The 25,815-nt window shown below is 45.8% G+C and overlaps 2 protein-coding genes across 3 annotated transcripts; one reads left to right on the top strand and one right to left on the bottom strand.

Annotated features, from left to right (window-relative positions):
• Positions 1-11,413, bottom strand: PPIL3 (peptidylprolyl isomerase like 3). Its single transcript, XM_081184006.1, has 7 exons — positions 11,304-11,413; positions 8,753-8,826; positions 5,838-5,912; positions 3,833-3,926; positions 921-988; positions 551-669; positions 1-333 (listed from the first exon to the last, which is right to left on the bottom strand). Exons 2-7 carry the CDS (start codon positions 8,753-8,755, stop codon positions 207-209), a joined length of 486 nt encoding a protein of 161 aa, XP_081040132.1. The 5' UTR covers positions 8,756-8,826; positions 11,304-11,413; the 3' UTR covers positions 1-206.
• Positions 11,377-24,773, top strand: NIF3L1 (NGG1 interacting factor 3 like 1). 2 transcript variants are annotated; one of them, XM_081182195.1, is made up of 8 exons: positions 11,411-11,499; positions 12,624-12,699; positions 13,346-13,789; positions 15,986-16,151; positions 18,936-19,062; positions 21,309-21,447; positions 23,196-23,279; positions 24,441-24,773. In XM_081182195.1, the coding sequence occupies exons 3-8, from the start codon at positions 13,363-13,365 to the stop codon at positions 24,623-24,625; spliced, it is 1,128 nt and encodes a 375-aa protein (XP_081038321.1). In that variant the 5' UTR covers positions 11,411-11,499; positions 12,624-12,699; positions 13,346-13,362; the 3' UTR covers positions 24,626-24,773. The 2 variants fall into 2 exon arrangements, with proteins under 2 accessions (XP_081038320.1, XP_081038321.1); XM_081182194.1 differs by lacking the exon at positions 12,624-12,699 and having other exon boundaries at positions 11,377-11,499.
• The last annotated feature ends 1,042 nt before the right edge of the window (positions 24,774-25,815 follow it).

Here is a 25,815-nt window from a genome sequence, read left to right as displayed (position 1 = left end):
TTTATTTATTTATTTTAAAAACATTAGCCCAGGTTTGTTAAATGTGTACAATTTCACACATCAAACAGTGGCCTTTCACCCTCATGAAATGCTGAAATTTGAACAGCTTGGGAAGTCCGTAATTCCAAGAGAAGGCACAAGCCCATGGGTCTTCAAAGACCCACCAGCAGTTTTTCAAGCCAGGAATCTGCATGGGCGCTTTGCAGCTACTGAGCAAAAGGGTTTGCGTGGATTGTAACATCTTTAACATGGACGTCGTTAAGGGGGCGGAATGTCTTCTCGTTCACTGGCAGTTTCTCTAGCTCATCCAGGGTATCCAAGCCATCAATGACCCTGTTTGAGCAGGCAAGAAATGAAAAATAGCAATGAGAACCTCCCTGCACAGAAAGGCGCAAACTTCTGATGACAATTTTTCAACCTCCCGGAATGATACGTCTTCTGATATACATAAAAACTTAAGGCTGGCATGACGCAGTTCATGTGGCCGCCAGCTCGAGTATGATGACAGAATTAAATCCTGCATTATATAATTCAATACTGTAATACTCACTTCCCAAACACGGTGTATTTCATGTCCAGGTGTGGCTGTTTGCCGTAGGTGATGAAGAATTGAGACCCATTTGTATTTGGACCATTATTTGCCATAGAAACAACTCCACGGACACTGTGCTGAGAGAGGAAGATGCAGTGGGAGTGGGGACCCAAAAACAAGGGTTTTTTTATTATTATTATAGCATTTTTCTCCTGCCTTTCACCAGATCGTCTTAAAATGTAACACACTAAAATGCAATAAATTATTATTATATGCTACTACATCTCTGGGTTTGTTTTGTTTCCTTCCAAGCAAAAAAAAGGTCAACTTCCCTGTTCACATAAACGTAAAGCAACAAGAAACTGTTAATGAACAAAGCAAAACATACTTTTAAGTATTCACTGTATTCATCTTCAAATTTTCTGCCCCAAATGCTATTTCCTCCTTTTCCGGAGCCTGAAAGAACAAGAGGGATGGGGGAAGTTGGGTAGATCGGTTAGCAGGATTCCTACAAATTCAGGCACCTTTTCCCCATGTCCACAACATACACATATCTCCCTTAAGTCCTTAGCAAATTGGTAATGACTAAGCAACGGGAGATGTCCTCTCTGGTTTGTGCTGCTGTTTGGGAAAAAGGCAAGAAATAACGAAAAGACTTTCTCAGCAGCATAACAGACTCAGGCCATTTCTCATCTCTCAAAAACCTCACTGCAGATCAGAGAACACCCCATACCTCTCCCTCAAGCTCCCCAAATATGCAAGAGGACAGTAAAGCAAACATACTGCAAGGCATTTACAGGGTAGAAAGAGCCAAAATTGGGAGGACTGTATTGTACCTCCATTTCAGAAGGAACCTATTTATGATGCTATTATCCTCCTGGGTAATATCATAGAACTCAAAGGAACTTAAATTGGATTTCCAAGCGGTCTTTCGTGCAATTCTGGTTAGATTCCGCAAGGTTCCTGAATCATGTACGTTCAGATGATGTCCAAGCCTAACCCCCTAGATTTCCACTTCTTAAGCACCTTTCAGATGATTTAGGACTTGCATAGTTATTAGGTAAAGGTAAAGGGACCCCTGACCATTAGGTCCAGTCGTGACCGACTCTGGGGTTTCAGCGCTCATCTCGCTTTATTGGCCAAGGGAGCCGGCGTACAGCTTCCGGGTCATGTGGCCAGCATGACTAAGCCGCTTCTGGCGAACCAGAGCAGCGCACGGAAACGCCGTTTACCTTCCCGCCAGAGCAGTATCTATTTATCTACTTGCACTTTGACATGCTTTCAAACTGCTAGGTTGGCAGGAGCAGGGACCGAGCAACGGGAGCTCACCCCATCGCGGGGATTCGAACCGCCGACCTTCTGATAGACAAGTACTAGGCTCTGTGGTTTAACCCACAGCGCCACCCATGTCCCAATAGTTATTAGGTACTAGGGTTAAATATTACCACCAATTTCAAAGGAAACAGACATTGATTTGACTGGCTCCAATCTCTATGTTGGCAAAGGATGATATTAACAGGGCAGCATGAAGGAACCAGGTAGATGCCATTGTTGCAAATAAAAATATGCCCTTTTCCCTTATGGGGTATCAAAGAGTCCATATAGAGTCCTTACATAGGTTCTCTATTGGTAGGAGAAAATAACAGAGGCCAACCAGAGAATATTGAGAAGCAAAGCAGCTAGTAAGCTTGATCTTTATGAATCTGTTGCAACAGGGTGCTCCCCTCACACGCAGGAGAGGAAGAGGACCCCCAAAATTGCTGTGCAAGGGCTTATAAAGACTTTTGAAATTCCCATCCTCTAGATCAAGACCACCCCCAGAAACATTATGCATACATCACAGAAGGGGTGTAACCTAAGACCACCCCTCAGATACATCCCACCTACATCACAGAAATTTTAATGTTGTTTTTCTCCTGTCACAGTTTATCTCCTGTCTGGCAAGTTACTTGATTGGATTGCCTGGGGAGCCTGGCCATTCTTTTGTAGTGGTAAAATACTTATTTCCTGGGCCAGGTCACAGGCTCACACCTTATTCAAACAGACATATCCTTAATAAAAAAATTCCTTCCAGTAGCACCTTAAAGACCAACTAAGTTAGTTCTTGGTATGAGCTTTCGTGTGCATGCACACTTCTTCAGATACACATATCCTTGTGTATCAAGACATATCCTTGAGACAGGATTTGTGAGGAAAGAGACAATGGGGAGGCTTTTCCAGTTTAACCTTGCAGAGAAAGGATTTGCTCAGTTTAGGAATCAAAATGGTTCCAGGTTGGTCTTCCTGTGTTGATCTATGTATGTGCAGTTATGAACATTACCATATATCTAAGACCATAAAATTCCTATCACACCATCAATATCTGAGCAGAATCCACTGATCTAAGAAAAGTCACAGCAGATTCCACTTGCAGCTGACCTTTTCTGACATATTTTGCACCTTCACTAAGGAGTGTTTTCTCAATTTCCTGTTGTATACAAGAACCAGCCATTTCACTAAGAGACTGAGCTGTGAATCAGGAGGTCGAATTGAGAATCTCCTGGTTTGCAGAGTTTCAATTCAATTCCACCACCGTGAACTTGCCACTCTTAGAAAGATCACTATTCTCCACATAGGCAACATGGGATATTAGAGTTGGCCTACATTATAAGATTGCTCTAATGGGGCTCTACAAACACAATAAGTATTATGATTGTGATGCACTGGATACTTTTTTTTAAATACCATCTATACAGCCTGTAGCCTTGACCATAGGCGCCGACTCCATGGGGCTTGAGGGGGCTCGAGCCCCCTCAAAAAATTTTTTGGGGGGGCTCAGCCCCCCCAATAATCTCGGGCGGGCGCCCTTTCAGCAGAGCGCCGCCGCCGTCTCCCGCCTCCTCCTCACCTGCTCCTTCGCCAGCCAGCCAGCCGCGCGCCCTAATCGGAGGCACTGCTGGAAATCCCGCGAGAACAGGGGAATCCCGACTGGCCACACCTCCCAGCCAGCCAATCGGCTGGCTGGGGGGCGTGGCTTGCCCTATTTAGGGCCGGAGCCACTTTATTTGCATATTCATGAGCTTATTTATTATTCATGAGCTTTCCCGGGGGGGCCCCCCCCAATATTTTTTCTAAGTCCGCGTCCCTGGCCTTGACTGGCCTTCCTTGCATATACAGTACTGCCTTTTAAAATTCAAAATTAGTATCTGTTTGTTTGAAAGAATTCAATAGCACAACAACTGTTCTTATGTTGACTGATGCTTCTCTCAGTGCTCCAAGAGAATGGTTTAAGACATATCTAACTTTAAAAAAAGGAATTACCTGTTGGATCTCCAGTCTGCACCATAAATCCTTTGATATTCCGGTGAAAAATACAGCCATTGTAGTAATTACTAGCGCAGAGTGCCAGAAAATTCTAGAAAAAGAACCAGAAGCCTAGTTAAGAAATAAACCAGCAGTAAAATGCAAAATGGTACGAGGATATAAAATTTTGTCCCCTTTGAATCACATGTTCCTTTCTTTTCCCTTTTCTTTCCAGCACTAACTGCTGTAACCTTTAAATTATTTAAACCATTATTTGGTCAATCTGATTTTTTGTGGTGTTAGAAAATCCAGATTAAAATGTAACAAAATTTTGGTAAAAACAACTGTGCGTAAAACTTGCACCGACAAGCTGCTGGCAATGCACAATAAACTCCTGCCTGGAAAAACCTTTCATCTAACCAGCATTCATTTTATATTAATATAGCTATAATGGAGAAAGTTCTGCATAATTTGAGATTTAGACAAGGTCTAAAACCCCCAGACAAATTTTATACAATTTGGCATCCCTTCGTTACATACACAGTGGAAGCATCTTTTTCAAGACAACCTTGACAAATCTGGAATGATACTTGGGAATCAAATAACATAGTCTTCCTTTATGTGTATACAACTTTTAGTCTTGCTTTTTTTCTTTCATTCTTTTTTCCCCTTTCCTTTTTTCCCTTTTTATTCTTGCTTGGTTTTTCCATCTTTTAATTTTCATCTGTTGTTATGAAATAACAAATCTTTACCCGAACACCACATTCATTTATGTTGCATTCTACTATTTGCAGCCGATGGAACGAACTGAAGACCGGCTTATCCTTATCTGGTGAAACTGTTTTGAAAACAGAACGTGCCTCAAAGGAAACTGGATCGGCGGGTGCAAAGGCGTCAGGGCGTAGCTCTGTTAATTACAGCAGACTGCCTACTAAGGAATGAAAGCACCTATTCTAACAGGAAACAAGGATGATTCACTATCCCTACCTACCTTTTCATGTTCGATTGTACCTTAATGAGAATTAAATTTAACTGAATTATTTTATTCCATTTTTATCCAACCCTTTCCTCCCAGGAGCTGAAGGTCGCATACATGATTCTCCCCCTCCCCATTTAATCCCTACAAAAACCCCATGGGGTTGTTGTTGTTGTTGTTGTTTAGTCGTGTCCGACTCTTCATGACACCATGAACCAGAGCACGCCAGGCCCTCCTGTCTTCCACTGCCTCCCGCAGTTTGGTCAAACTCATGCTGGTAGCTTCAAGAACACTATCCAACCATCTCGTCCTCTGTCGTCCCCTTCTCCTTGTGCCCTCAATCTTTCCCAAGATCAGGGTTTTCCCAGGGAGTATTCTCTTCTCATGAGGTGGCCAAAGTATTAGAGCCTCAGCTTCAGGATCTGTCCTTCCAGTGACCACTCAGGGCTGATTTCCTTCAGAATGGATAGGTTTGATCTTCTTGCAGTCCATGGGACTCTCAAGAGTCTCCTCCAGCACAATAATTCAAAAGCAATGGGGTAGGTTAGGCTAAGAGTGACCCAATGTCAGTGACTGACCCAATGACATCCAGTTAGCTTCATGGCAGAGTGGGGAATTTGAACCCTGGTCTCCCAGATACTAGTCCAACACACTCAACTAACTCATCGCACCGGCTCTCAATGTGATATATGAAATCTAAACATGGAAGGTGGCTGCTCATATTATTTAACAGACAGAGGTGGGCAGACCTGTGGTCCTTAGCCCAGTGGCGTAGCGTGGGGGGTGCAGGGGGGGCCGGCCGCACCGGGCGCAACACCTGGGGGTTAGGGTTAGGGGACGCAAATCCACGGGTTAGGGGGCGCAAATTACTTGCCTTGCCCCGGGTGCTGACAACCCACGCTACGCCACTGCCTTAGCCTAATTTCAACAGCTCTTTGCAAGCCATCAGTTCAGACCTCTGGAAAGAGCAATGTGTCCAGTCCCCCCCTCCTGTGGTGTGTGTGGGGGGGCAGGGGGGAAGGAAAGAGAAGGGGGGGCATCACTTACTTCACATGCCTTGGGTGCTCTTTCACAGAATAGCTCTATTTTAATTTCTCCCACATCGGTGTGTAGGGTCACAGCCTGGGGGGGGTGGGATGAGGAAAAATTATTGTTTATTCACAGCAGTCCAGGCAAACAGCAGCCAAATCAGCAATACAATTAAGCCGGGTTATCTCAGAGCAAGAGGAGCAGCACACACAAAAGTATCTTAAAATTATTTGCAGACAGCCAAAAAGTTTAATATTTATTCTTTTATTTTTATTTATTTATTTATTGCATTTATATACATTGGTACCTCGGGTTAAGTACTTAATTCGTCCCGGAGGTCCGTTCTTAACCTGAAATTGTTCTTAACCTGAAGCACCACTTTAGCTAATGGGGCCTCCTGCTGCCGCAGTGCCGCCGCTGCACAATTTCTGTTCTCATCCTGAAGCAAAGTTCTTAACCCGAGGTAATATTTCTGGGCTAGCAGAGTCTGCAACCTGAAGCATATGTAACCTGAAGCGTATGTAACCTGAGGTACCACTGTACTGCCCTATACCTGGAGGTCTCAGTGCGGTTCACAGAACAAAATCAAAATATAAAACCACTATATATATAATCAAAATAAAAACAACCCAATAACACACGCCGCCGCCAAATTCTATTTCGCTATCCTTTTGCAAGTAAAGTAATGCATTTCCACAACTCGTTAGCTTCGCCTCCGCCCTGGCCCAGGTGTCTGGCTCAGAATGCACACATAGAATATCAGGATGCAAACAAAACTCTCCCTTCAAACAGGCAGGTTTTCCGATTGTGGAAACTTGACCCCTCTTGCAGGAATTACAATGCAAGGAGGTATGGACATTCAACCAGCTTCCGCAAAGATGCTTCAGGAATGTTTAGGGGAAAGGCCTAAAGAACATTTGTGCTGAAGTCCTGATCAAGTCTGCAGCCCAGAGGAAAAAATAATTCAACTGCAAAGTATTTATGTAGGACGGATCCTATGCATATGACAGAGGAAGTACATGCAACTGAGTTAAAGGTCACAGTCTGGGAAGTGGGGAAGAATTAAAATCTTAAATCAAACATGCCCATCATTAGTTTTTAGTTAAAGCTATGCAATCCAGGCTTTATATGTTTTATATAATTATTACTGTATTGATTTTGTTCATTTGTTTCAATGTTTTTATTGTGTTTTATTGCATTTTACATGTACAGTAGACCCGCAACTTTGGCATATTTAACTTGTGTGCATTCGGCTTTAGGCACTTGGTAAAACAATAATAATGATAATTTAAAGGGAAGGCGGCAACTTTCGCAATCCCACCTGCCGCTGCACCCAATGTGTTTTCACTATGCTTGATTTTGGCTTTATGCACTATCCATGGAACGTTAACCACCGTGTCAGTTGCAGGTCTAGTGAAGAATTAAAATCTTAAATCAAGCATGCCCATCATTAGTTTTTAGTTAAAGCTATGCAATCCAGGCTTTATATGTTTTATATGATTATTACTGTATTGATTTTGTTCATTTGTTTCAATGTTTTTATTGTGTTTTATTGCTTTTTAATGTAAAGTGATATACAAGTCTAAGAAACAAAACCACTTTTTTAAAATTGAGAGGATTACCGAGATAATGTGTGAGAAGCACTTTATACTATCATTATTATTATTTATTATTATTATTAATAATAATAACAGAATCTATATGGTGCCCTATACAGTCATACTTCGGGTTGAATACGCTTCGAATTGAGCACATTCGAGTTGCGCTCTGCGGCAACCCGGAAGTAACAGAGCACATTACTTCCTTGTTTCGGCACTTGCGCATGCGCAGACGCTCAAAATGACGTCACGCGCATGCGCAGAAGCGGTGAAAAGCGACGTGTGCGTGCGCAGACGTGCCATCGCTAGTTACGTTTGCTTCTAGATGCGAACGGGGCTCCGGAATGGATCCCGTTCGTATCTAGAGGTATCACTGTACCCGGAAATCTCAGGGCAGTTCACAGAACAAAATCAAAATATAAGCCACAAAATATATAATCAAAATAAAAACAATTGGACTACTAAATAACTGTACAGTGGTGCCCCGCAAGACGAACGCCTCGCAAGACGGAAAACCCGCTAGACGAAAGGGTTTTCCGTTTTGGAGGCGCTTCGCAAAACGAATTTCCCTATGGGCTTCCTTCGCAAGATGAAAGCCCATAGGGAAATCTCCGGGACAGCGGGGAAGCGCAGCGCGTCTTCCCCACTGTCCTCGGACCTCCTCCGAAGGCTGGCGGTGGGGCAGAGAGACCTCCTCCCGCCGCCAGCCTTCGGAAGGCTGCTCCGAAGCCTGGCGGTGGGGCGGAGAGACCTCCTCCCGCCGCCAGGCTTTGGAAGGATGCTCCGAAGGCTGGCGGTGGGAGGAGGTCTCTCCGCCCCACCGCCAGCCTTCAGAAGGCTGCTCCGAAGCCTGGCGGTGGGGCGGAGAGACCTTCTCCCCGCGCCAGCCTTCGGATGGCTGTCCTGAAGACTTGCGGTGGGAGGAGGGTTTTCCTTCCCACCGCCAACATTCAGAATGCTGTTCTGAATGTTGGCGGTGGGGAGGAAAAACTCTCCTCCCACCGCAAGCCCCGGGAACAGAGGAGAAGCGCTGCGCCCCTTCCCCTCTGTTCCCGTACCTGTCCTGAAGGCTTGCGGTGGGGAGAAAAGCCCTTCTCCACACCGCCAGCCTGGCAAGCGGTTTCCATAGGAACGCATTAATTGATTTTCAGTGCATTCCTATGGGAAACGGTGCTTCGCAAGACGAAAAACTCACAAGAAGAAAAAACTTGCGGAACGATTTAATTTCGTCTTGCGAGGCACCACTGTATTATGAAACTAAACAGGAAGATTATTTATGGAAGTCTCCAATGGTTATCTTAAAAGCAGATAGGATACTGAAACAAGCAGTCTTACCATCTTTGCTGGCCAGGAATGCAAAGCGTATCAGAAGAGGCAACACCATCTGAACCTGTCAGGATTTCACAATTCTGCAGCAACAGAAGACAGAGCATCATGAATTGCCATGGGAGGTGGGAGAGAGAGAGCACGTAAATTCAGTTTGTTGCTTCTTCTTTTTTAAGAAGATTGCCAACAGCAACATCATAATAATCTTACCCATTTCGCCTTCACCCACTCCTTGCTATATAAAAAAAAAATGGCTGATATTTTTTCTAAGATAATAAGCTACCCAAAAGGAAAAAAGCAATCTCATCACCAGTGATGTAACAACAACCACATTTTGGGATCCCTTCCACATAGGCTGCCAGCAGATATATTTTGTTTTCCCTCTACATGGGAACCTTTAAATTTGAGAGATTCTGCATTTCCTGGAAATAATAAGTACATGTCTATCCTTAAGAATCAGGTGATCTGACCTTCAGGACAGCTCTATACATCATTCCCCACCCCTGTCTCTCACACTCCTGTCATTCTACATCACATCAATGTTAAAGCTATTTAATATTAGGTAAAGGGACCCCTGACCATTAGGTCCAATCGTGGCCGACTCTTGGGTTGCTGCCAGGACTCTTGGGATACTGCCAGGGAGACAAAGTCCATCATGGCCCCCACGTCGTCACCGGGCGATCCATCGATCTCCCGTAGATACAGTATCAGCAATTAGCGACACGAGTTTCCAGAAATAGCTTGCCACATTCCAGAGCTCATGCACACTCTATCAGCAGATAATTCACAGCAGAAGTTGCACGCAGGAGAGCATTATTTACAAGTTTTATTCAGCGTTGATCAGAACAAAGAAAAACATGACTGCCTGCATCAGTGTCTCCAGACACACAGAGAGAAACGAAAGCAACAGAAAACATAAACATCCTGTAAACAGGAAATGCGCAGACTCTGTGACTCACAAAGCCTGCTCCCTTTTAAGGTGGAACGGAAATATCCTAACAGAGCTCATCTCGCTTTATTGGCCAAGGGAGCCGGCGTACAGCTTCCGGGTTATGTGACCAGCATGACTAAGACACTTCTGGCGAACCACAGCAGCGCACGGAAACACCGTTTACCTTCCCGCCGGAGCGGTACCTATTTATCTACTTGCACCTTGACGTGCTTTCAAACTGCTAGGTGGGCAGGAGCAGGGACCGGGCAATGGGAGCTCACCCCATCGCGGGGATTCGAACCGCTGACCTTCTGATCAGCAAGTCCTAGGCTCAGCATTAAAGCTACGTTTAATATTGAGGTAGCACTGTGTGATAGGAATTTTATGGTCTTAGATATATGGTAATATTCATAAGTGTACTAACCAAGCACATACATAGATCAGCACAGGAAGACCAACCTGGAACCATTTTGATTCCTAAACTGAGCAAATGTTTTCTCTGCAAGGTCAAAGTGGGAAACCTCCCCATTGTCTCTTTCCTCACAAATCCTGTCTTAAGGGCACATTTAAGATATGAATAGGGTGTGAGCCTGTGACATGGCCCAGGAACTAAGTATTTATCATTACAAAAGACTGGCCAGGCTACCCAGGCAATCCAATCAAGTAACCTGCCAGACCAGAGATAAACGACGACAGGAGAAAAACAACATTCAAATTTCTGTTTTAAGGCTGCCTTTTCTGTGATGTAGGTATGATGTATCTGAGGGGTGGTCTTAGGTTACACCGCTTCTGTGATGTATGTATGATGTTTCTGGGGGTGGTCTTGATCTACAGGGTGGCAATTTCAAAAGTCTTTATAAGGCCCATTTTTCTGGGTTCCTTCTCTCCAGCGGGTGAGGGGAGCACCTTCTTGCAACAGATCAATAAAGATCAAGTTTACTCGCTGCTTTGCTTCTCAATATTCTCTGGTTGGCCTTTGTTATTCTCTCCTACCAATAGGGAACCTATGTAAGGACTCTATATGGGCTCTTGGATACCCCGTAAGGGAAAAGGGCAATTTTTTGTTTACAACAACTGTACACAAACACATAGTATTCTGGTTTGACCAAATCTACTGCTTTGTGCAAGCTGATCTAGGAATGCCAACTTGAATACAATATGGGGGGGGGGCCCTCGGCCCCTAGGAGTTGGCTCCTATGACCTGATCCTAAGCATGTTTACTCAGAAGTAAACACCACTGAACTGGGGTGGGACTTACATCCAAAGAGCAAAGATATAACCTGATCTGAAGAATACACGCTGAGTTCAGAAGCACTTTCTCCCAGGTAAGCCAAATAACAGGGACGCAGCATCCTTCATTATTATTATTTTGCTACTTTGTTTAGGTCAATTTTTGATGTTTTAGCATGTTTTTAATATTCTGTTGGGAGCCGCCCTGAGTGGCAGATGGGCGGGGTAAGAAAAAGAAGAAGGCCAGTGAAAACCAAGGCTGCTACTGCAGCTACGAACTCTTGTCTTATTGTTTATTGTTGCAGAAATACGTTTTGATCAACCCGCTTCGCCTCCACCCACCCCGCTGCAAATGGACAGATCCTGCACTGCTCTGATCCTGCGCCGCTCGCCGCTTACCTAAGAAGGGACGGCAACCGGGGCGCCGTTTGGCTCCTCGTGGGACCCGGGCAGGAAGTAGCGCTTCCCCGAACCTGGGAGCCCGCCGGGAGGGCAGGAGGCGGCGCCGGATTTGGGCCGCGGAGCGAAGGAGGAGCCGAGCAGAGTCAGGCCTGGGTGGGCTCGGGTTCATCCTGATCCGCGTCCTGCACGTTCTGTGAGTACCAAGAAAAATGCATGCAAGAAAATGCATGCAGGGTTTGGGTTTTTTAAATTATGATCGTCTCTTTGCACAGAATAACATCCGTCTCCCTGCCCTCTTCCTGTTCAACTCTTTATTCGCTCCCCCACACTTTCACTTTTGGGGCGCTCATATTAAAGCATATTCTCTACCCCTGAAATACTTAATAGAAGGATTTTATAAATGACAAACACAGGATTCTTGTGCTCCTTCTCCTTTCGATTTTTGGCCCACTAGGTTATTCTAACTGGAATGGAGGTGGGGTTTTTTGGTAACGTGTGGGGCTATCATTGAACTGCTTTTCTAGATTCACTTCTGTGAGAGTAGGTCTCTGAAGATCTTTCTTTATCTTGAGCTTTTGCCCTCTAGAGGGTTTTTTTTTTCTTTTAAAAGAGTAGCCCAGATAATTTCCACTGTGATGAGCTTTTTACCTTTACCTATGAGTTTGTAAAACCAGCTGTTCAAAAAAAGTGTGGATTGAGAATAAATGGGGAGAAGATTTATTTGCAGTGGAGGGGAAAAAACTCTCCCCCGCCAAAAGAAGCTGGGGAGACTTCGGCTTTTACCACATTGTTAGAGAAATGAAAGTTTGGATGAGGCCAGCAATTGTGTTGTTTGCAGCTACAGTGTATATTCCTTGGATGCAAAATTTCTTCAAAATCTAGTACACAGTAGTGCTCAAGATCAGCTATAGCACTGCAAAGAGGCGCACAATTTTTTCATCCCCATGGTTAACCATGTGAACAGTGGTTCTGAACCTTTTTGTCAAAACGCTTCACATTGGACAAAATTTTGGTGGAATCCTTGCTGCTAAAATCCTGCCCATGGTTAGGCAGTTGGCTCATGACAGATGTAACATTCCCAGAGAAGATGTTATGATTGGAAAAATTTCCTGTGAATTTATTTGCCATTCATTTTCAGTTCTGCATTAAACAAGAGTTGTTTTAAATTCTTAAGGGGTGTATTTCTTTAATATTCTATTGCATCTTACCCTACCCAGATGTTTAGGAAGCTTGTAGTCTTATTCTACTGCATGTTTTAGATTACGGTTGTACACTTTTAGTGATAATTTTATTGTTTTATCTTTTATTGTAAACCAGGGGTCAGCAAGGTTTACCTCGCCTGGGCCTGTTCACTACAGCAAAGATCACTCTGTGGGCCGGATTGTGTATGTGTGTGTGTGTGTGTGAGTGCGTGCGCCCGCAATTTCTGGCGTCTGTGTCTGTGCAGACATGATTTTGGTGCATGCGCATGGTGCTGCAGAAGCGAGTCCCCGTGCTGTGGGGACTTGCCAAGCGGGCGACTCGGTTTGAGGGCGGCTCGTAGGCCAGTTAAACAACCCCCGGCCCATGGGCCTTAGGTTGCCTAAAGGTAAAGGGACCCCTGACCATTAGGTCCAACTGGGGTTGCGGCGCTCATCTCGCTTTATTGGCTGAGGGAGCCGGCGTACAGCTTCCGGGTCATGTGGCCAGCATGACTTCTGGCGAACCAGAGCAGTGCACGGAAACGCCGTTTACCTTCCCACCAGAGTGGTACCTATTTATCTGCTTGCACTTTGATGTGCTTTCGAACTGCTAGGTTGGCAGGAGCAGGGATTGAGCAATGGGAGCTCACCCCGTCGCAGGGATTTGAACCGCCAACCTTCTGATCAGCAAGTCCTAGGCTCTGTGGTTTAGACCACAGCGCCACCTGCGTCCCTCTTTAGGTTGCCTACCCCTGTTGTAGACCTCTTTGAGGTTTTTCTACACCTGGTATATAAAGTTTATGAAATAAAATAAATATTGGTCGACCTACTGATTTTTTCTTCTTCCTCACCTTTCAGGTTCTTCAGGAACCTGTATGCAACTGAATCGGATTCCGAGGCAGTTCTTGCACGTACGGTCTTTGATCAATTTGACTGTGCGGTCCTTCATGGATCTGAAAGTTCTCGTTTCTTCCCTTAATGATTTTGCTTCGCTCTCTCTGGCCGAAAGTTGGGACAATGTGGGGCTCCTGGTTGAGCCAAGCCCTCCCCATTCTGTCCGCACCCTCTTCTTGACCAATGACCTCACGGAGGAAGTGATGGAAGAAGCCCTGCAGAAGAAGGCAGATCTCATTCTCTCTTACCACCCGCCTATTTTCCAACCACTGAAACGCGTAACGTGGAAAACGTGGAAGGAACGTCTTGTGATCCGAGCCTTGGAGAACCGAATGGGCATTTATTCTCCACATACCGCGTATGACGCTGTACCTCATGGAGTCAACAACTGGCTTGCAAAAGGACTTGGTGAGACATTACTGTTTTTAAATATAAAATGAATGTCAAAATTTATATACAGTGGTACCTCAGGTTACATACGCTTCAGGTTACAGACTCCGCTAACCCAGAAATAGTGCTTCAGGTTAAGAACTTTGCTTCAGGATGAGAACAGAAATCGTGCTCCGGCAGCGATTAGCTAAAGTGGTGCTTCAGGTTAAGAACAGTTTCAGGTTAAGTACCGACCTCCGGAACGAATTAAGTACTTAACCTGAGGTACCACTGTATTGGGATGGGCCATGCATGAAGAAAACCAACCATAACATATCAGCACTTTAAAAAAAAACCAACACTTAATGTTCCTCCTAACATTTAATGTTGATATTTTCTGCTCTTGGAAAGTGCTACACAATGGCTTGCAAAAGGATGGCTGTGTCAGTGAGTGTAGAAACTGCCCTGTTATACTGAAGCAGTACAGATGTGAGTTCACAGCCAATCTCTTCACCATGCTTAAGTAATAATAATAATAATAATAATAATAATAATAATAATAATAATAATAATAATAATAATAATAATTTATTATTTATACCCTGCCCATCTAGCTGAGTTTCCCCAACCACTCTGGGCGGCTTCCAATCAAATGTTAAAAACAATACAACATTAAATATTAAAAACTTCCCTAAACAGGGCTGCCTTCAGATGTATTTTAAAAAGAAGATAGCTGCTTATTTCCTTCACATCTGAAGGGAGGGCGTTCCACAAGGCGGGCGCCACTACCAAGAAGGCCCTCTGTCTGGTTCCCTGTAACCTCACTTCTCGCAATGAGGGAACCGCCAGAAGGCCCTTGGAGCTGGACCTCAGTGTCCGGGCTGAACGATGGGGGTGGAGACGCTCCTTCAGGTATACAGGACTGAGGCCGTTTAGGGCTTTAAAGGTCAGCACCAACACTTTGAATTGTGCTCGGAAACGTACTGGGAGCCAATGCAGATCTCTCAGGAATGGTGTTATGTGGTCCCAGCGGCCACTTCCAGTCTAGCTGCTGCATTCTGGATTAATTGCAGTTTCCAGGTCACCTTCAAAGGTAGCCCCACGTAGAGCGCATTGCAGTAGTCCAAGCGGGAGATAACTAGAGCATGCACCACTCTGGCAAGACAGTGCTTAGGAATGGACTGCGGGCTCACACACACACACTTATTCCTGACTTGTGGCACAAGTTTCATCAATTCAGCCTATTTTCTACTTTTGTTTGTGGAATCAGCAAGGTCTGCGTTCCAGTTCACCAGCTGAATCTGGATTGTATTTGCCATTCTGAAAAAATCTGACCCGGCTTTTTGATATCAACGTAGTCCGAAGACATCTAAATGTAGTCATTACAGTCACACTGCCGCAGTCTTGGTCTGAGCCTAGGCTAGGAGACAGTCTAGGATCTTCACACGTTCCACCCTGAGTTCCTCGGAATAAGGGAGGGATATAATTATAAATGAAGGGACACGGGTGGCACTGTGGGTTAAACTACAGAGCCTAGGACTTGCTGATCAGAAGGTCGGCGGTTCGAATCCCCGTGATGGGGTGAGCTCCCGTTGCTCAGTCCCTGCTCCTGCCAACCTAGCAGTTCGAAAGCACGTCAAAGTGCAAGTAGATAAATAGGTGCCGCTCCGGCGGGAAGGTAAACGGCGTTTCTGTGTGCTGCTCTGGTTCGCCAGAAGCGGCTTAGTCATGCTGGCCACATGACCCGGAAGCTGTACGCCGGCTCCCTCGGCCAATAAAGCGAGATGAGCGTTGCAACCCCAGAGTCGGTCACGACTGGACCTTATGGTCAGGGGTCCCTTTACCTTTTTATAATTATAAATAAACGCTGCCATGGAATCACGGCATAGTTATAGGAAGAGAGAGGTCTAACACGGACATGAATGGTGACTAGGGCTTTATGAAATGAACAGCCTTTCTAAAGCAGTGCAGAAGATTGTCTTTCTGTACACCCAATTTGCAGACAGATTTCCTAGAGAAGCCTTCCCAACCTGGTGCCTTCTAGATATTGTTGGACTTGAGCTCCCGTCGTGTGTCCAGTGGCCATGCTGGCTGAAGCTGATGGATGCTTGGAGACCTGGCTAAAATCTTACGATATCTACTTTCAGAAAATACGCCATCTGGTTGCAAGCAAGATAGAACTTTGTCATGTGTGTTGTACAAATCCTTTAACGTGGTACTTTTCTTTTTCCTCAGGTGCCTGCATCTCTGCTCCCTTGCAGCCTGCAACAGCTTCCAGTTACCCCACAGGGGGGTCTTTCCGCGTTGAGTTTACCACTTGCCCGGATGACCACCTAGACACAATTTTGACCCGTTTGCGTGGGGTGCCAGAGGTGTCGCTTATCACAACTGTTCCTGCCAGGTAATGTTGAAGGCTAGCCAAGGTGTTTCACTCTTGCTGTCAAACAGAAACCAACAATTCTGGCAGGTGGCCTTGCTGGCCCAGTCAGAAATTGTGGTTTGCCAACCCCTTTTTCTGCAGACAAGCCGATTCCCTAGATAATCTAATCCAAAAGTGACTAGACTATGGGACTTCCGGGTTGGCGCCATCGCCGAATGGCGGACTCCCTCTGAGCTCCGGAGGGAGTCTGCTCGGCAGGGGCTGGGTCCTACCGCGCCGGCGACGCGGGGACCCTTAAAAACCACGGGCACACGGGCACGGAGCCCGTGGACATGGGGACTCGGCTGGTACCGTTAGCGCCCTCCCGACTCGTGAAGGAGCCTTTTTAAAGGCTACGGATCGGGTGCCGGGGAGCGGCGTGGTGCTGTGAGTCTATCGCTTCCCCTGCCGAGCGCAGCCGCATGCCATTCGTCGAAGAGCGCTGGCTTCTTCCATTGGAAATTCGGCTATTTAACAACAACCCGTGAGTAATTGGGCAACCGGGTATAAAAGGAGGGGGAAAAAGGAATTTTTTTTCGGATTCGGCACGAGCGGGGGGGATCTAAAAAGGAAGTCAGTCCCCTCCCTGATTGTAAACATGCTAAAACAAGGACTGAGAAACCAAGATCGATTCAGAAGCTTATTGCTGACAAAAAATATCAATTCCACGATGGGATACTACAAGAATTGTGCTGGAGGAGAAAAGTCGAGGGTGAGAGGGAAAAGGCAACCCCCCCCTGGGAACCGGGGCGATTCGGAGAACCTGGCGGAGAGAGATGGAGAATTTGACAGCTGTCAAAGTAGCTGTCAAATCTTGAGAACATAAAGAGGACTTTGTTATAAGTATTATGCTGGTAAATTTTGTTATAATTGGACATAAATATGGATACAAAATGTCTGGGGAAAAAGAAACAACAACTTGACTTTTGGATTAGAGGATACAAAGTTATTGCAACCCCCCTAGAGGGGCTTTGGGACATTACAAGTGGCGTATGTGGAAAACTACTCCGGGATGTGCACAGGACTTATCTCCTGGGAAAGCAGCTAAACTGAAATATTGTTTTGTCTACAGAGGTGACAACACAATAGAATTTTTCTATTGAAGCAAGGTAGGAACTGGACGTAAGTTTTTGTTCCTGAATAACAAACCTCTGTAGAGATACTAGATTTCGGAATAAGAATGGTTTTGCAGCTGAACAAGATAGAAACCTGAGAAAGTAAGAAATAAAAGAGCAAAGGACCAACTACGCCATGGAAAGAATAATGGGAGGAGCAACTACGATCAAAGGAAATTAAAGGCCTCTATTAGACTGGACTTTTGAAGTTAAACAGCATCAAAACAAGCAAATTTAAAGAAAACCGGCAAGATGGATTGAGGAAAATTTGGCTGTGGACTTGAGACCTCCAGGCCGACAACATACAGACTGATGGACATGGGGAATCTAAACCGGGGAAGGGAGGGGGAATTCTAGAATCCAAAGGCTATGTAATCAACTTTTTGAATCTTCTTCTATCTTTTATCTTTTATCTTTCTATATAACTTTGGTATTTTGATTTAACATGTTTCAAAAAAAAGGGGGAATTCGTGGAAGGAAACGGGGTAGATCTTGGGGGAAATTTTTTTTTTTTTAATTTTGTTAAAGATGAGGAGTGATGTTAAGATTGTAATTTAAATTGGCTAATAGGCATAACATATTAGGTTTAAATTGGGAATGAGAACTTGTGGAACCAACTTAGGGAAAGGGGAATACAGTCGGGAGGGGAAGGAGGGAGTCCCAGAAAGAAGGTTATGAAAATAAGGGTTTAAAATTGGTCTTTCTTTTTCTTTCTTTTCTTTATCTTTTCTATTTTTTCTATTCTGTCATTATTGGAAATTTTAATAAATATGATTAAAAAAAAAACCACAAAAGTGACTAGACTATGAATAAGACCAGGCCCCGTTTTTCCAGGAGAGGGCTCAACTGGCATACAAGTGTAGGAGCAAATTGTGGAATGATGTGTTAAGAATCTTGGTTTGGTGTTAATGACTTTTAACGAATGTTTGGTATATTGGTTTACATTTAGAAAGTAACTTGCCCTGGGATTGCTGTGTGGTGAAAAGCAGGATAGAAAATTAATGTATGGATTAAATAAGATGTTGGTGGTAGAAGCCATTTCTGGCTACTTTGAGCACCCAGGAGCAGGGCTATATTCAGAAAACCCCAAACCTTAAGAGGGAAGGCAACTCTTTCCAGAACATGCAAAATTCCTCCTAAGATCACTAGATCCTCTAGTTCCCAGTATGTCCATCTTAACTGGATAAAGCTTCTGTTTCTTCATCCTCATCCAATCCATAACTGCCACCAGACACTACAACAGAATTTCTACTATAACCCCCAATATCATATTTTGGAGATGAGTGAGCATTGTGGATATGGGTGGTACCCTGCCTTGAACATTTGAGTGACCTGACCCAATCTATTCAAAGAGAGGTTGGCATGGAAGAGGAGATGGATCCTTGTAGTACACCTGTGGCCCTGCAGATGTTGTTGGACCCCAACTCTCATCAGTCCCATTTAGGAGCCAGTAATGAGGGATGACGGCAGAGAGTCCATCAACGTCTGGAGGGCCAAAGACCATGGATGGGGTAGAGAAGCAGCAGGAGCTTCTGAGCCTACTTTCAAGAGAGCATTGGAGTTAATGTTACTCACCCAAAGCATAATTAGTAGATCACAACTGATTTATTTTTTTAAAAAAAGAATATTAAAAAGTTACAATTTCCCCAAGGGTTGAAGGGGAAGAGCAGACACGAGTCGGCGTGAACTGCACCCAGCAAGCCTTGATGCAAGTGGTGGCCTTGCTCTCCCAGAACAGCCTTCTCTATCAAAAGACTGAAATCGTATCATTACAGAAGGTAAGTCACACGTGTGCATGGAAACAGAGAATTCTAAGAATTGGGAGGCATCGCGAGGATCATCTAAAGGTAAAGGACGCCTGACAGTTAAGTCCAGTCGCGAACGTCTCTGGGGTTGCGGCGCTCATCTCACTTTACTGGCTGAGGGAGCCGGCGTTTGTCCACAGTTTTCCCGGGTCATGTGGCCAGCATGACTAAGCCGCTTCTGGCGAACCAGAGCAGCACACGGAAACACCGTTTACCTTCCCGCCGGTGTGGTACCTATTTATCTACTTGCACTTTGACGTGCTTTGGAACTGCTAGGTGGGCAGGAGCAGGGTCTGAGCAACGGGAGCTCACCCCGTCACGGGGATTCGAACCACTGACCTTCTGATCGGCAAGCCCTAGGCTCTGTGGTTTAGACCACAGCGCCACCCGCGTCCCCGAGGATCATCTAGCCCTGCAGAAATACGCAGCTGCCTCAAAGAGGGATCGAGCTTGCAACCATGGCACCATGCTTTAAGCAACTGAGCCATCCAGGCTTGCTTTGAGGGGTCTGGCCTGAGGCTGCAAAATATACCGTGCTCTGATGGAAGAGTAGAAGACTTCTATCTTAGGAAGGAGGTGGAATGAATGGGTCAGCTACCTCAATGAGCTTAAAAGAGCCCCTCCCCTTCTCCATCAATAACCCTGTTGTGTACTTTGGCACCTTGAGCACAGCTTGTCTGCCCATATCTTTGTTGTTTAGTCGTGTCCGACTCTTCGTGACGCCATGGACCAAAGCATGCCAGGCACTCCTGTCTTCCACTGCCTCCCGCAGTTTGGTCAAACTCATGTTTGTATCTTAAAGAACACTGTCCAACCATCCCGTCCTCTGCCGTCCCCTTCTCCTTGTGCCCTCCATCTTTCCCAACATCAGGGTTTTTTCCAGGGAGTCTTCTCTTCTCATGAGGTGGCCAAAGTATTGGAGCCTCAGCTTCAGGATCTGTCCTTCCAGTGAGCACTCAGGGCTGATTTCCTTCAGAATGGAGAGGTTTGATCTTCTTGCAGTCCATGGGACTCTCAAGAGTCTCCTCCAGCACCAGAATTCAAAAGCACTGCCTATATCTACTTGACGTTATATTGCAAGTGTGGCGAACTTTGGGACTGCTGAACTACAACTCTGAGCAGCCCCAGCAAGCATGGCCCGTGACCAGGAATGATGGGAGCTGTAGTTCAGCAGCATCTGAAGCCCTGTTTTATTGGATGTGTGTGTGTCTCACACACCTTTTTGAAGCCTCTGGGTAACTGTTTCCCTGCACTGTTAGCTTGATTCTGTTTGGAGGGTTGCTCTGCCCTACCTCTAGGATAAGCATAAGCTTAAGAAGCCAAGAGAGGTCTTTCCTGGGCGTGAGAGAAAAGATTGGGAACTGACGAAGATGGGTAGAGGGCAAGATTTCAAAAGCTTATTTTATGCAGCAAATGTTAATGGCTTTCCTCTGCCCTGTAATCTCATGGAGGCTATAATGTGTTGGTTCAGATCTGGATGCAACCGCTGTTTCCTGGCAGTGCTTCCCACTAGGTTCGTTGCTGGTAGGGTGGGGTAGGATGAGCCGCTGCAATGACAGAAATGGTGACTAGGAAGTTGTGGCTGCATCCACTATTTGAAGACAGTTTGGGATCCATTTATGTCCTGAGACTCCAGTTACAGCCTGTTCCTTTTTGCTGAAGTCCATGGGGCCTGCTCCCAGGTAGGAATGCAAAGGCTCTCAAGTCTTTCTGTTGGCACATCAAAATTTAAAATAACTTATTAGAAAGAATAACAAATTATGTGAAATAGTCCAGGGGTTCCCAAACTGGTCTTCTGCAGTGTTTCTGTGGATCTGTGGTTGAAGATGGGAGCTGGCACATCCACTGCATAATATACGCGTATTGTTGTATTGCTTATATTGCATTTGGTATTATTGCAATTTGCATTGTATGGCATTCAAGTAATACGAAACGCAATGTATAAAAAAAGGAAAGGAGCAATAAAATTGCAATTATAAGTCCCACAAGTGCATTTACAATGGTTAAAACAGGCAGAAGAATCAGGAAGCAGCCTGCCCAGACTTTCAGTGGCCCATGAGGGGAAAACGTTTGGGAACAACTGATACAGTACAGTCCTTTAAGAGTATCACATGTCTTTGGAAACGTGCTTGTATTTAGGGAAACTGCCCCTTGTTGAAGTGGGCCGAGATGTGTGTAAGCCCTTCTAAAGGAACTCTTTAATTTTTGCTTCTCCTCAGCCTCTTCTTGAAGATACTGGCATGGGACGCTTGTGTGCACTGAAGGAGCCAGCTTCTATTTCCATCTTGGTTGAAAGAGTGAAAAGCCACTTAAGACTGTCTCATATTCGCCTAGCCCTTGGAGCTGGAAAATCATTGGGTATGGTACTTTTATTTCCTCATATGAAAAAACACTGGGCCACAGACATGCATTACTTTTTTCCTGTAAATGGTCTATTGTTCTGTATACAACAGGAGAATGTCCACTCGCTGCAGCAAAGAGAGCTAGTTAATTCTGAAGTGACTGTTTTTCTTCCTACTGTTAAACGGGGGCAGCCCATGTATCCTGGCCATGTAAGCAGCCTTCAGATCCTTGAAGGAAAGGCAGTTTATAAATATTATAAAACACTGCTTGAATGCCAGTCTTGGCCATACTCAATCTTAATGGGGCTTACGTCCAAGTAAATGTCTGTGAGTTCAGTGGGACTTCCTCTCTAGTAAGCGTGTTTAGAATTGCAGAAGTGACTAAAGCAAGTTCAGACAGTCTATAATTGGACCAGCTGGAACTTCTGGAAGTGGTTTAAAAACATGCACACAAAGAGAGAGGAGATTCAAACAAATGTCTTCTGAACAGAACATCTTTCTGAGGGTAGGTACCGTATTTTTCGCTCTATAGGACGCACCGGACCATAGGAGGGGGAGAAGAGGGGGAAAAATTTTTTTCTTGTTCTTCCCCTCAAAAACAAGGTGCGTTCAAGAGCAGGTTGGGGAACAGTGCAAAGGCTGCGTGCAGCCTTGCCATTGCCCCCCGAGCTTGTGGGGCTGGCGGTGGGGGGAAGCGCTGCTTTCCCCCACCGCCAACCTCAAAGATCCCTGAAGACTTTGGAGCGCAGCTTCGGGGACAGCCTTTCAAGCCTCACAGGGCGGCGAGGTGCCTTCACCCCGCCGCCTTGGGGAGGCTTTGCGCAGCCATCCCAAAGCTAGAACAGCGAGATGGAGGGCTGCTCAGCGCCCCGTCTCGCTGTTTTGGCTTCAGGGACAGCTTTCAAGCCTACGCAGGGCGGCGGGGTGCCTTCACCCCGCCGCCTTGGGGAGGCTTTGCGCAGCCATCCCGAAGCTAGAACAGCTTCGGGCTGCAGGCTGCTATCCGCAAGCCTTCGGAGCCCGGCGGGAGTTCCCGCCGGGCTCTGAAGGCTTGCGGAGAGCTGCCCAAAGCCCGGGGTGCGCAGCGACGCGCTCCCTGGACTTCAGGCTGCAGGCAGCTGTCCACAAGCCTGCAGAGCCTGGCAGGAACTCCCGCCGGGCTCCACAGGCTTGCGGATAGCTGCCTGAAGCCTGGAGAGCGCGAGGGGTCAGTGCACACCGACCCCTCTTGCTCTCCAGGCTTCAGCGAAAGCCTGCATTCGCTCCATAGGACACACACACTTTTCCCCTTCATTTTTGGAGGGGAAGTGCGTCCTATAGAGCAAAAAATACAGTAGTTCTGTCTCACAATGGGGAACATGGAACAATTGAAGTGGTGAAGCTCACTACAATTTGTGGAGGACTTAACTTGGTCTTGTAGCATTATATGGATCTAGGATGCAGGCTTTGACCGCTTGCTCACCTGGGCTGAGTGGCATCTTCCTGGCAGCACCTACTTATGGTCTTCGGTTGCTGGAGGTTTTTCAGGGTATGGTGACCAGGGTTTACTTACACTGGAGTTTGGTTGTGGGAACTGAACATGAGGCTTCCTGTAGGCAAAACTTTGGAAACTGCATAATGCTCCTTGGCACAGGGATGGGGAACCTGCTGCTGTCCGGACCAATGTTGTTGGACCTCAACTCTCATCAGACCCTTGGGAGAGCCACAGGTTCCCCAGCCTCCGAGAGGACCAACGGTGTAACAATGCGGTTTACCATTTTGTAGAATCCCAGGTGAAGGTGGTTGCCCTTTGCGCCGGCTCAGGAAGTAGTGTTCTGAAAGGCACAGAAAGTGATCTCTACCTTACAGGTAAGAACCTCTCATTAATAATGTAGTCGATTCAAAGAACCTGTTAGGTTGCTGTCAGGGAAGATCGGTGAAGAAGAGAAGAAGAGTTTGGATTTGATATCCTGCCTTTCACTCCCCTTCAGGAGTCTCAAAGCGGCTAACAATCTCCTTTCCCTTCCTCCCCCACAACAAACACTCTGTGAGGTGAGGGGGCTGAGAGACTTCAGAGAAGTGTGACTGGCCCAAGGTCACCCAGCAGCTGCATGTGGAGGAGCGGAGACACGAACCCGGTTACCCAGATTACGTGACTACCGCTCTTAACCACTACACCACACTGGCTCTAGTGCTAGCAGAGATAGGAGTCCGGGAATCCAGCCATATTTACAGGATTTATAGGTTTCTTCTTGCTATTTACAAAGAGCTCTGAGAGTCAGCCTGCATCATGGAGTGTCAGTTGCAGAGACTGAAGAAGCTTTCATTTTCTTCCAGCATATCCACTTCCTGAACCCACCCCCCTTCCTTCCTCTGTTACAAGAGTGGCTGGGCCCCGGAAGTGGCTCCTCCCTCTTTGATTCATTGCTTCCTGACAGTCACCCTCCTCCTCCGAGGAAGTACAGCTGCTAAGTAACGGAGGCTTATCTCTATAAGTCCCCATTCTCTCCCCCTTCTCTGCCTCCAATTCCCTGACAGTTGCCTAGGAATCGAGGTAGCGAAGACACCGGGTTTAACGGTTAAACCAAAGGGGCAGAGTGAAGAGCAGCAAGTATAACACACATGGAAATCTCGTGTCGCAGCTTGAATTAAGTCTTGGGGAGAAGGGAAAAGGTGAGATGCAGGAAACGTGCACAAAAGAAAGATGGCGCATTGGGTGGGGATGCAAGAGTCATGCACAGCCTTCAGTTCCCTGCAATGCATCCTCATGGTTCTATGGGAAATTGGGAAATGAAGCTTTTTGGTACCTATGAGGCCTCTTCCTCGGCACTGAACTTGCCTGGATTGAGCCCAGATCGATCTTTCTTGAAACCTGTTCACATCACTACATTTTTTTAAAGTGTGCATTGTACTCTGCTTTTCAGCCAATGCCTGTAAGATCACTAACCAACACGGCCATTGGCTCTTTTCTATCTTAATTACAAGTGCTCAAATCCTAATCAATAACCAGTATCTTAATTATATTGGTAGGAGAGATGTCCCACCATGACGTACTGGATGCTGTTTCCAAAGGGATAAGCGTGATCTTGTGCGAGCACAGCAACACTGAGCGAGGCTTTCTGCTGGAGCTGCAAAAAGAACTGGCTGTGCACCTTCAGAACAAGATCTGTATTGTAGTTTCTGAGAGAGACAGAGACCCCCTTCAAGTGGTATAGCAAAAGTATGAGGTCCAGAACATCAGACTGTATTCATCAGAGGCTTAACATACAAAAATATAAAGTGGGAGAGGCTCTGGTTAAAACCACAATATGGTTTTCAAAGTGCTAGGGATAACCTGCCTGGAAATAAATGGCTGACTGACAATCTGTTTGCAAAATGTGACTTTCTTTATCACAACTGAGAACTATGTGCCCTGCTATTTAATTTGTATTCCACATAATCAAATGCTTTGTATTTTTGGGCAGCTGATACTGTTATCTCATCTTACTGCATTTTACCTTGTGAGGTAGGCAGTTCTCAAGGGGAGCAGAGCTCTCTCTCTCTAAGGCGGGGTGCGATCAGTCAGGCAAAGGACTAAGCACTGGGAAGGTGAGAGAAGAATTTCAACAGCAGTTCCTCTTGGGTGATGTGAAGCTTCCCTCCATAGTAACATTTGCTTCCCAGAAGTGTAGAGAGGGGGGTACCTGATGGAGAACTATAAGGGCACCAAAGCAAAGAGGCACTAGCAAAGTAACACCATTTGTGGGGCCCCAAAGAGGACTTCCGGGTAGGTTCACAGGGTTGCAGCTAAAATCACTCTTTGATTGGTAGCCTTAGCACAAAAATTAATCGGGAATTTTAGGAAAAAACTATTTCTCAACTTCACTTTTGGAATTTTATGCTGTGCAAGGAATCTCCCCCCCCCCCAAGAAAGCACTTCTACCTGACAGCTAGCTTTTTTTATCTCGGAAAATGTAAGGCAAAAAATAAGCTAAACCAATGATTTATATAGTACAGTGGTGCCCCGCAAGACGAATGCTTCGCAAGATGAAAAACCCGCTAGATGAAAGGGTTTTCCGTTTTTGAGCTGCTTCGCAAGACGAATTTTCCTATGGGCTTGCTTCGCAAGACGAAAACGTCTTGCGAGTGTTCCGATTTTTTTTCTCTCCCCCCCCCCTTTTCTAATCCGCTAAGCCACTAATAGCCTTTTAGCCGCTAAGCCTTTAATAGCCGCTAAACCGCTAATAGCACTAATCGGGTTGCTTCGCAAGACGAAAAAACCGCTAGACGAAGAGACTCGCGGAACGGATTATTTTCGTCTTGCGAGGCACCACTGTACATGAAGATGCACATCTCAGAACTTTTTCAAACAAACTTTCAATGGTCTAATGGTCATTGAACTGTCAGGGGTTGATCACTTCGATGT

This window comes from Podarcis bocagei (genome assembly GCF_964188305.1).
Source record: "Podarcis bocagei genome assembly, chromosome: 1".
NCBI lineage: Eukaryota > Metazoa > Chordata > Lepidosauria > Squamata > Lacertidae > Podarcis > Podarcis bocagei.
This window is presented reverse-complemented; position numbering and strand designations above follow the sequence as displayed.

Coding starts and splice junctions, on each gene's coding strand:
- PPIL3 (XM_081184006.1), bottom strand. Junction 989..3,832: donor GCAGACTGGAGATCCAACAG/GTAATTCCTTTT, acceptor TTGTTCTTTCAG/GCTCCGGAAAAGGAGGAAAT. Junction 334..550: donor AAATACACCGTGTTTGGGAA/GTGAGTATTACA, acceptor CTGCTCAAACAG/GGTCATTGATGGCTTGGATA.
- NIF3L1 (XM_081182194.1), top strand. CDS start 13,363: ATGCAACTGAATCGGATTCCGAGGCAGTTCTTGCACGTACGGTCTTTG. Junction 13,790..15,985: donor CTGGCTTGCAAAAGGACTTG/GTGAGACATTAC, acceptor CTTTTTCCTCAG/GTGCCTGCATCTCTGCTCCC. Junction 16,152..18,935: donor ATCACAACTGTTCCTGCCAG/GTAATGTTGAAG, acceptor AATTTCCCCAAG/GGTTGAAGGGGAAGAGCAGA.